The sequence below is a fragment of the Eleginops maclovinus genome, chromosome 3 (assembly GCF_036324505.1).
Source record: "Eleginops maclovinus isolate JMC-PN-2008 ecotype Puerto Natales chromosome 3, JC_Emac_rtc_rv5, whole genome shotgun sequence".
In the NCBI taxonomy this organism is placed as follows: Eukaryota; Metazoa; Chordata; class Actinopteri; order Perciformes; family Eleginopidae; genus Eleginops; species Eleginops maclovinus.
In genome coordinates this window covers 1,700,464-1,711,845 of record NC_086351.1, presented here as the reverse complement: position 1 = coordinate 1,711,845, position 11,382 = coordinate 1,700,464, and the positions used below count along the sequence as shown (strand labels likewise).

General features: G+C 44.7%; 1 protein-coding gene and 2 non-coding genes across 3 annotated transcripts; 2 read left to right on the top strand and 1 right to left on the bottom strand.

Moving 5' to 3' along the window:
- The first annotated feature begins 482 nt into the window (after positions 1-482).
- On the top strand, positions 483-554 carry trnap-agg (transfer RNA proline (anticodon AGG)). The gene has a single exon. It is a non-coding gene; the product is annotated as a tRNA-Pro (tRNA).
- Positions 555-1,409: 855 nt separating this feature from the next.
- On the top strand, positions 1,410-1,481 carry trnap-agg (transfer RNA proline (anticodon AGG)). Its single transcript has one exon. It is a non-coding gene; the product is annotated as a tRNA-Pro (tRNA).
- Positions 1,482-4,378: 2,897 nt separating this feature from the next.
- On the bottom strand, positions 4,379-8,324 carry LOC134862308 (ribonuclease inhibitor-like). Its single transcript, XM_063880167.1, has 4 exons — positions 5,945-8,324; positions 5,485-5,525; positions 5,262-5,302; positions 4,379-4,952 (listed from the first exon to the last, which is right to left on the bottom strand). Exons 1-4 carry the CDS (start codon positions 6,133-6,135, stop codon positions 4,947-4,949), a joined length of 279 nt encoding a protein of 92 aa, XP_063736237.1. The 5' UTR covers positions 6,136-8,324; the 3' UTR covers positions 4,379-4,946.
- Between the last annotated feature and the right edge of the window lie 3,058 nt (positions 8,325-11,382).

The following is an 11,382-nucleotide window of genomic DNA, read 5'->3' as shown; positions in this document are numbered from 1 at the left end:
AGTAGAAATAAATAATACATTAAAAACAAAAAGTATGAACACTAAAAAAGAATCCTATCAAAAAGGTGTGTTACCATTAAGTCAAATAAAATAAAGGGGTTTATAAAATATTCAAACATAAATCGTGACCAATTATTAATAATCATTAAAAGAAAAAAACAGTGTAACAATCAAATACAAATTCAATGTCTGACTGGCTGAGAAAGCAATTCCAGTATGAATGCATTATTGTATAATATACTGGTGACTATAAGGTGTGTCTAAGTTATTTTGGGATATTTTCATGCATCAAACAGGTGGAAATAGCAACAGGAAACCGTCAGGATGAGTTGTCCTTGTGTTGTGGCTGCAGTACTGCAAACGTCCACCAGATGACACTGCCGGTCCAAAAGTTTATCTGAAGAAGTCTGGAAAGCTGCAAGAAGTTTGGACAACGTGGCAATGTTTAGATCCAAAAACAGTCAGCCTACAAAATTCTGCATGGCTCGTTGGTCTAGGGGCATGATTCTCGCTTAGGGTGCGAGAGGTCCCGGGTTCAAATCCCGGACGAGCCCGGTTTTTGGCCCCTCTGATGGGTAAGACAGAAAAACGTTACTCCTTTAGATAGTCAAGGGTTCAAGAGACTTTATTTTCATATGCACAGATTCTGTAGTGTAAAATGTTAAGTCCCAAGCTCCTCCATAAATGCAACATAATATATGACTAACTCCTATTTACTGAACTCATTCAATCATATTTTACATCTTGTTCCTCTTTTCCGACGTTGGAATATTATAAATACAGACTTGCTCACTTGTCACGTAGGATTTCATTTTACTACGTGTTAAGACTACTGAGCCAAATATGTAAAATGAGTATTTCTAAATGAAATGGCAGCTCTAGATGGACATCCAATACGTTTAATGTCATCAATATCATGTTCACCATTCTTTCACCTCAAGAGTTTCCTTGTGCAAACATATGTTTTGATATTATGAGGAAGAGAGAAAATGTAAAGGGTTATCTGGTTAAATGTGCTAACCATGGGGTGCTGGGCAGAAAATGAAAGTTTTAAAATAAATAGAAATAGTGAAAATAATAAATATATGGAAATAAATAAATTAACGAATCATAAATACAAAAATCAAGTTGATAATAAAAACAATAAGAATATATTCATTAAACTTCATTTATGTATGTATTTATTTATTTATATTGGTGTCAGTATCTGTCCTCCATACATTCCCTCCCTGAGATGAGATGAAGAGGGTTCAGTATGAGGCTACTTCTGCAGGGTTGACTTAGCGCCTCTAGAGGGCGCTCAAACACCGGAAAGTATACCTATGAAGTTAAAAGGGGAGCAGCAGAAGTCATGCGACGTGGCATGTAAAAGTGATGGATTGGTCTGGTAGTTATTTGGAGATGTGCGTGGCTCGTTGGTCTAGGGGTATGATTCTCGCTTAGGGTGCGAGAGGTCCCGGGTTCAAATCCCGGACGAGCCCTCCTTTATGGCAGACTGTCCCCCTTTAAGGGGTGTGATATCAACTTCCAAATGCGTTTTACTTTTACAGTTTCTCAGGCCACAGGTGTTGGTGTTTAACAATACAGAATAGCACATTTTAGTTTACAATGCAGCCCAATAAATATCTATGTACACCACCATGGGAGTTTCCCTGTCCAACCATATGTTTTGATATATATATATATATATATTCAGGTGATGAAGGGAGAAAGGGGATGCTTTCCCATGGAGGATGGAAAACGACATGAATATATAAAAACAATTCAAAAATAAATGATCGAATCAGATAAGGAAAGGAAATAATAAAATAACTGTTGATATAAATAAGTTAGACAATAAGAAAAGTAAATACATTTTATTCTACAATACATTAGAGTATTCAATGACATAGATACATTTAGGAATACAGGGCAATAATTGGACCGAGTATCAAAGATATTTATTTATGCATAGTGTCCCTGTGCAAACATCTTTCCTGATATACACAGTGCGCTGTAGATGGCGCTCAAGCAGCAGAAAATCTAGCAGTGAAGATGAAAGAGGAGCAGGGTTTCAAGGTTTCAAGGTTTCAAGGTTTTATTGGTCATATGCACAGCAGATACAGCGTATATGTTGGCAATGAAAATCTTATGTCCGATGCTCCTCCAACAACTCAACATACATGGTGCAAAAGATAAATAAAATAGTGAAAAAGAGAGAAGAATATTTACAATAACAACAATAAAGATTTGAGGATGTGAAATATATACATATGTGGAATACATTGAGAGTATTTAAATACTTTACACTGTTGAATGAGGAGGTATGGGCAGATGCATATATTATGTATAACAGATGTATATGGCAGATATGTATAATATATAGATATGTGTACTATAAACAGATATGTATGGCAGATGTGTATAATATATATAGATATATGTATGTGTGTACTATAAACAGATGTGAGTAGACATTCACACAGCTCAGGAGTTCAGCAGTCTTATAGCCTGTGGTATAAAACTGTCTCTGAGTCTGGTGGTCTTGGTCCGGATGCTGCGGTACCGTCTGCCAGACGGCAGCAGACAGAACAGATAGTTGCTGGGGTGATGGGGGTCCTTTAATATCCTACCGGCCTTCTTCCTACACCGCTGGGTGTAGAGGTCCTCCATGGATGGCAGCTCCGTCCTGGTGATGTGCTGAGCAGTTTTCACCACCCTCTGTAGTGTCTTACGGTTGAGGGCGGTGCAACTGCCGTACCAGGCGGTGATGCAGCCAGTCAGGATACTCTCGATGGTGCACCTGTAGAAGTTGCAGAGTATCCTGGAGTCCATGTTGAACTTCCGCAGCCTGCGGAGGAAGAAGAGCCGCTGTCGAGCCGTCTTGGATATGACCCTGGTGTGATGTGTCCATGTCAGGTCCTCACTGATGTTTACCCCGAGGAACCTGAAGCTGCTGACTCTCTCCACAGAAGTCCCGTCGATGGTGATGGGTGTGTGTGCCTCTCTCTGCCTCTTCCTGTAGTCCACAATCAGCTCCTTTGTTTTGCTGACGTTGAGATGGAGGTTGTTGTCCTGGCACCAAGATGTCAGGGCTCTGACCTCCTCTCTGTACGCCGTCTCGTCGCCGCCTGTGATCAGGCCGATGACGGTCGTGTCGTCAGCAAACTTGATGATGGTGTTGGAGCTGTGTGTGGCCACGCAGTCGTGCGTGAACAGGGAGTAGAGGAGAGGGCTGAGCACACAACCCTGAGGGGCTCCGGTGTTGAGGGTCAAGGTGGAGGATGTGATGTTCCCCATCCGCACTGCCTGGGATCTGCCCGTCAGGAAGCTCATGATCCAGTCACAGAGGGCGCTGTTGAGCCCAAGGTCCCTGAGCTTAATGATGAGCTTGGAGGGCACAATGGTGTTGAATGCTGAACTGTAGTCAATGAACAGCATTCTCACATAAGTGTTCCTCTGGTCCAGGTGGGAGAGGGCAGTGTGGAGGGTGAGGGAGATGGCATCATCCGTGGACCTGTTTGCTCTGTAGGCAAACTGCAGGGGGTCCAGTGAGTCAGGGAGGGAGGAGGTGATAAAAGTTTTGACTAACCGCTCAAAGCACTTCATGATGATGGAGGTGAGTGCAACTGGGCGGTAGTCATTGAGGCAGATGGGTTTTGTCTTTTTGGGGACAGGGACAATGATGGACTCTTTAAAACATGTGGGGACTACAGACTGGAGCAGGGACCTATTGAAAATGTCTGTGAACACATCTGCCAGCTGAACTGCACACACCTTGAGAGCACGGCCAGGGATGCCATCAGGTCCAGGAGCCCTGTGTGCGTTGATCCTTTTCAGAGATCTACACACATCTGCACTGGTTAAAACCAGTGAGCAGGGATCCTGGGCCTTTGGTGCCTCCACAGCCGGGGGCTTCTCAAAGCGTGCATAAAATGTGTTCAGTTCATCTGGGAGAGATGCAGACACTTCCTCAGCACCACTCGTTGTGCTTTTGTAGTCTGTTATTGTTTTTAGTCCAGACCACATATTTCTGGCGTTGGAGCCCTTGTAGTTCGACTCCGCCTTGTCCCTGTATTGTCTTTAGGGTTAGCAATAGTCATGCAACATGGCGTTTAACCTGCAGTGCTTCAGTCATGTGAGCCCCCTAGTGACCCAGAATGTTACAGTGAGCATTTAAAATAATGTGTTTGAGTCCAGAACAAGGGCTCTCAAACGTCCAGGGAAGGAATGTTGGCACTTTTTTCTCAACAGATATGTGCCTTTTATGCTCAATATGGGCTCTGAAAAACCTGCTGAATGTGAGCAGGGTTTACCATCAGGATGTCACACATTATTCACAGTGTCAGTCCCCTCAGGAGTGACACAGGCATGTTGTCTCAGTAGGAGAAGCGTTGGATGTTTTCGATTGATATTTATTTATTATTCATTTCAAATCAGAATCAGAATCCCTTTATTGGTCCCACAGAGGGGACAATTAAATGTGCTACAGCAACAACAGAGCCAAAGACAGATTTACAAAAGAGAATATGCATTAAAAAATATTAAGATAAAGAAAAACACACAGTTTACAAAATACACATCCTGTAGTGAGATATGGAGCCAGATAAATATTGCAGTTATTAATGATGTCATATTTCTGTTCATATATTGCACATAAACTGTTATTGCATCCTTTATCAGCACCATTTCAAAGACACCAGGCAGAGCTGGTTTTAAACCAATGGAAGCTTTTGATTGGACATGGAGCCCGAACCCTAACCCGGAGTGAAAAACATCAAGAGGTGAAAAATATTCCTTCTTCTGACTTTGTCGTCGGAGGGCGTTTCCAAGAGAACCCAGAGAACCCAGAGCTTTGATCACACGGAGAACGTTATCCCACCCTAATGCAGGAAACACCCAAACGCAGGATTATGGGATGCCTGCAGACACTGGTTGAGATGGACACGGGTCAGCAGGTAACCCTCTCAGACCTGAGAGACAAACAGGGAAGATATAAACCAGTTATGGTAACAAATCTTCCCTTTTAAGAACAACTTTAAGTACGATTGTTTTTAATATGTAAAATATATCATTTAACATTGAGGATAGCTGCTTCAACAGGAAGCTCCATCAGCTGCTTCAGAAATGCCTCCACGCTGCTCTTTACGTCTCCAATATAAACTGTCAGCAGATAAAACCTGAGCTTGCACATTTGTCTGGAATCCCGGAAAAACAAAGAGCAATAACTCCATTTTATTCAGGGGTGAAACCTCAATACTTCACACTGTACAACCTCTCACCTTTCTGTCTGTCTCCACTTCCTGTTCCACATCAGAGTCCCCTGAGAGGAGGAGAAAGAGGAGGAATAAAAAGAATAAAACATGAACAAAGAGAGAGAGCAGCCACAAGGATTGCAGACAGAAAAACAAGAACGGGATTAAAAATGTTTCTGTTTCCCTATGAGGACTTTAAAGATCAGAGTTTAGTAGCTTGAGGAAAGGAGGATCTGGTTTCAGTACTCACAGTTCTTCTGGATCTTGGCTGTGATCGTCTCCCTATTGATCCTGTAGGGAAGAACAAATCCAACAGTTTTGGATCAAGTCTAAAATCAGTGTTTGTTCTTTGAGTTAGTCAGCTTCAGAGTCCTGACTGATCCAATGCTTTACATCCCATCATATCTTCTCTGAAACTCTACGACTGACTGCCCTCAGCTCTCAGCTGCATTACAGGAAATAACCAGAGATTCATCTGGAGACAAAAAACCTGAGAGGAAAACAAACAGACGGTAACACTCTTCTGTAAAACCCCATCTGTCTGTTGGAGATGTGCTCACTAACTAAAATGAGGCTCTGCATTTTCAGCTTACCTTAGATTGTCTGTGGAAGACTGAACAAAAGAAGGAAACTGCAGTGGGTAACATCACACCCCCCCCCCCACCCCAATACTGCTGATCCAGCAGATACTGAGTCGACCCCTCACTGACCTGAGAGTCTGCAGTCTGCAGAGTGGACTCTCCAGAAGATCTCTCAGCAGCTCCACTCCTGAATCCTGCAGATTGTTGTAACTCAGGTCCAGCTCTCTCAGATGGGAGGGGTTGGACTTCAGAGCTGAGGCCAGAGCAGCACAGCTGATCTCTGTCAGACTGCAGTACCTCAGTCTGAATAAAGAACACATGATGAGAAAAATCCATTTCTAATCCAATCAGATGTTCAGGTTTGAAATGTGTAGCTCAACATGACTGCTCTGTTGTTCTTTATTGTGTATCATCATAATATCTGCCTTCTGTTTCATTATCTTTGAAAACATGAAATGAATGGGAACCAGTTTAATATTTTTACTCTAGAAAATAAACTTGATCGATGTTAAACCATTATTAGTTCAGGGGATTTTATTTAAGAAGTGACCTTTAATAAGATTAAAAACAAAACTAGCAGAAGACATCCCATTCTTTAAGAAACAGTCGTCTTAGTATAATGAAATAAAGAAATATTAACAAAAGCACTTCCCAGGTTTATGAATGTAAATGCGTTATGTTCATAAATTAAGTGAATTGTATATTAAAGATCAATGTTTATGAGCTGTATTAACCGGTTACTATATCTTTCATTTAAAAACATGAAGGAGAAAATAAGCCGAGTGTCAGGAGGTAAAGGATCAGAGTGAATTATGCAGAGTATGGTTTTTGTTGTTGCTAGGGGAGTAACGGTTCACAAACATTTCGGTTCGGTACGTACCTCTGTTTTTAGGTCACGGTTCAGTATGTACCTCGGTTTTTAGGTCACGGTTCAGTATGTACCTCGGTTTTTAGGTCACAGGTTCAGTACGTACCTCTGTTTTTAGGTCACAGGTTCAGTATGTACCTCGGTTTTTAGGTCACGGTTCGGTATGTACCTCGGTTATTAGGTCACAGGTTCAGTATGTACCTCTGTTTTTAGGTCACGGTTCAGTACGTACCTCGGTTTTTAGGTCACGGTTCGGTACGTACCTCGGTTTTTAGGTCACGGTTCGGTACGTACCTCTGTTTTTAGGTCACGGTTCGGTACGTACCTCGGTTTTTAGGTCACAGGTTCAGTATGTACCTCGGTTTTTAGGTCACGGTTCAGTATGTACCTCGGTTTTTAGGTCACGGTTCAGTATGTACCTCGGTTTTTAGGTCACGGTTCGGTACGTACCTCTGTTTTTAGGTCACGGTTCGGTACGTACCTCGGTTTTTAGGTCACAGGTTCAGTACGTACCTCGGTTTTTAGGTCACGGTTCGGTACGTACCTCGGTTTCTAGGTCACGGTTCGGTACGTACCTCGATTTCTAGGTCACGGTTCGGTACGTACCTCGGTTTCTAGGTCACGGTTCGGTACGTACCTCGACGTCTAGGTCACGGTTCGGTACGTGCCTCGGTTTCTAGGTCACGGTTCGGTACGTACCTCGGTTTCTAGGTCACGGTTCGGTACGTACCTCGATTTCTAGGTCACGGTTCGGTACGTACCTCGATTTCTAGGTCACGGTTCGGTACGTACCTCGGTTTCTAGGTCACGGTTCGGTACGTACCTCGGTTTTTAGGTCACAGGTTCAGTACGTACCTCGGTTTCTAGGTCACGGTTCGGTACGTACCTCGGTTTCTAGGTCACGGTTCGGTACGTACCTCGATTTCTAGGTCACGGTTCGGTACGTACCTCGGTTTCTAGGTCACGGTTCGGTACGTACCTCGACGTCTAGGTCACGGTTCGGTACGTGCCTCGGTTTTTAGGTCACGGCTCGGTACGCACCTCGGTTTCTAGGTCACGGTTCGGTACGTACCTCGGTTTTTAGGTCACAGGTTCAGTACGTACCTCGATTTCTAGGTCACGGCTCGGTACGCACCTCGGTTTCTAGGTCACGGTTCGGTACGTACCTCGATTTCTAGGTCACGGTTCGGTACGTACCTCGACTTCTAGGTCACGGTTCGGTACGTACCTCGGTTTCTAGGTCACGGTTCGGTACGTACCTCGGTTTTTAGGTCACGGTTCAGTATGTACCTCGGTTTTTAGGTCACAGGTTCAGTATGTACCTCGGTTTTTAGGTCACGGTTCAGTATGTACCTCGGTTTTTAGGTCACAGGTTCAGTATGTACCTCGGTTTTTAGGTCACGGTTCGGTACGTACCTCGGTTTTTAGGTCACGGTTCAGTATGTACCTCGGTTTTTAGGTCACAGGTTCAGTATGTACCTCGATTTTTAGGTCACGGTTCGGTACGTACCTCGATTTCTAGGTCACGGTTCGGTACGTACCTCGATTTTTAGGTCACGGTTCAGTACGTACCTCGGTTTCTAGGTCACGGTTCGGTACGTACCTCGATTTCTAGGTCACGGTTCGGTACGTACCTCGACTTCTAGGTCACGGTTCGGTACGTACCTCGGTTTTTAGGTCACAGGTTCAGTATGTACCTCGGTTTTTAGGTCACGGTTCAGAATGTACCTCGGTTTTTAGGTCACAGGTTCAGTATGTACCTCGGTTTTTTAGGTCACGGTTCGGTACGTACCTCGGTTTTTAGGTCACGGTTCAGTATGTACCTCGATTTTTAGGTCACGGTTCGGTACGTACCTCGATTTCTAGGTCACGGTTCGGTACGTACCTCGATTTTTAGGTCACGGTTCGGTACGTACCTCGATTTCTAGGTCACGGTTCGGTACGTACCTCGATTTTTAGGTCACGGTTCAGTACGTACCTCGGTTTCTAGGTCACGGTTCGGTACGTACCTCGATTTCTAGGTCACGGTTCGGTACGTACCTCGACTTCTAGGTCACGGTTCGGTACGTACCTCGGTTTCTAGGTCACGGTTCGGTACGTACCTCGGTTTCTAGGTCACGGTTCGGTACGTACCTCGGTTTTTAGGTCACAGGTTCAGTACGTACCTCGATTTCTAGGTCACAGGTTCAGTATGTACCTCGGTTTTTAGGTCACAGGTTCAGTACGTACCTCGGTTTTTAGGTCACGGTTCAGTATGTACCTCGGTTATTAGGTCACAGGTTCAGTATGTACCTCGGTTTTTAGGTCACGGTTCAGTACGTACCTCGATTTTTAGGTCACGGTTCGGTACGTGCCTCGGTTTTTAGGTCACGGTTCGGTACGTACCTCGGTTTTTAGGTCACGGTTCGGTACGTACCTCGGTTTTTAGGTCACGGTTCGGTACGTACCTCGGTTTTTAGGTCACAGGTTCAGTATGTACCTCGGTTTTTAGGTCACAGGTTCAGTATGTACCTCGGTTTTTAGGTCACGGTTCAGTATGTACCTCGGTTTTTAGGTCACGGTTCGGTACGTACCTCGGTTTTTAGGTCACGGTTCGGTACGTCCCTCGATTTCTAGGTCACGGTTCAGTACGTACCTCGGTTTCTAGGTCACGGTTCGGTACGTACCTCGATTTCTAGGTCACGGTTCGGTACGTACCTCGACTTCTAGGTCACGGTTCAGTACGTACCTCGGTTTCTAGGTCACGGTTCGGTACGTACCTCGACTTCTAGGTCACGGCTCGGTACGTACCTCGATTTCTAGGTCACGGTTCGGTACGTACCTCGGTTTCTAGGTCACGGTTCGGTACGTACCTCCATTTCTAGGTCACGGTTCGGTACGTACCTCGACTTCTAGGTCACGGTTCGGTACGTACCTCGGTTTCTAGGTCACGGTTCGGTAGGTACCTCGATTTCTAGGTCACGGTTCGGTACGTACCTCGGTTTTTAGGTCACGGTTCAGTATGTACCTCGATTTCTAGGTCACGGTTCGGTACGTACCTCGGTTTTTAGGTCACGGTTCAGTACGTACCTCGATTTCTAGGTCACGGTTCGGTACGTACCTCGATTTCCAGGTCACGGTTCAGTATGTACCTCGGTTTTTAGGTCACGGTTCGGTACGTACCTCGGTTTTTAGGTCACGGTTCGGTAGCATACACCTCTGCTGTAACGAAACGTTCGGTACGTTTCGTTACAGCAGAAAAATGATCACCAAACATAAAACATTTTTGGGATTTTGAATTATTATTAAACTGAATATTCTCTCAAATAAATACAAAATATAATAAAATAAACATTGTGGTGCAGCATTTGGAAAATGAACTGGACTTCACATCAGCAGCTTGACATCAGGACTTTGTCAGCTTCTACATTCATTTTATTTCATTTTTTTCCAGAAAAATTAACTTGTCCTCATTGCTTGCAGAAAGGCCAGATATCTGTTGTGACTGGAATTATGTTTCCTGGACTCTCCGACTTCCATTCTGACACTACCTCCTTCAGTACCTCCAGGTGTATGCTTGTGTGCTGTTCGTAAATGGGGGGAGTTTGCAGGACGTGGCTTTGCATTCAGTGGCAGTCGGTGTAATGTAGTGCACCGTAGTGTTAAACAGCTCTCATGCAGCTCGCTAATCCAGTACTGAGTCACCCGACAGACAACAAAGAATACATGTATTCATAACTAGTTCATTTAGTTGGAGAGGTAGATAACATAGCTACATGTGTGGTCTAACTTGAAGTGTGTGTTTAGCTCCGCTCACCGGTCCAGACCGCAGCAGAGCTGCAGGTGATTGGGCGGAGCTGCGTGTTCTCCGTCAGCAGAGCTGCTCCTGATCACTGATCCCTCTCTCTCTCGCGTCAGATTATAGTTCTCTCGCGTTTATGTCCATATCGATCAGATCTAGCTAGTTATAGCTAGTGGTATGACTGCCTGCTCATCAAAGGACACCTGAACGATAAGCGTTGCTAGGCAACGGGGTGTAGCGGCAAATTACAGCGGCTGAGTAGCAGCAGAGTGCGAGTTGACAGAGGCTTGTCATCTTCCCTTTACAAGCTTAAAACATGTATTCATCGTGTGAATTTGGCAATAAAAGTTTCATATTCTGAAAGCCATACTTTGTTTATGTGAAATCAGACGGAACACCTTGTGGCAGCGGGGTGTGGTTAGGGCGCTGGCTGCTGGAGTGGTGGGAGGGGCTCAGCCGGAGGCCAGGCAGCTGATCGGAATCAGGTAATGAGGAACTGAGCAAAAGCATGGTCGTAACCTGGTTCCTTTCCTTTGCAGTAGACTGGGTCCTGAGTGAGGCCTGTCTCCCCTCCCACGCCCGAGGAGAGCGACTGATTCTGTGCCAAATTTGAGTTGCCCGTTTGACCATAAAGATTTCAGTTTGTTACACTTTACCCATCGGTCCTTCCATCATTCTGAAACGGTGTGAGCTCGATAGCTCACACACCTGAACCCAAGTTTTTTTCACAAATCCACGTCTATCTGGAAATGAGCCGTTGCGACTTCTGACTAATTTCGATAGAGCGAGTCACATATTCGTTCGGTACACTTCGGAACACACGTGTACCGAACCAAAGGGCCCATACCGAATATTCAGATGCTCAGTGAGGATCAGTGTAATATCAGCCTGATGTCTGCAGCTCAGAGTCAACACAAC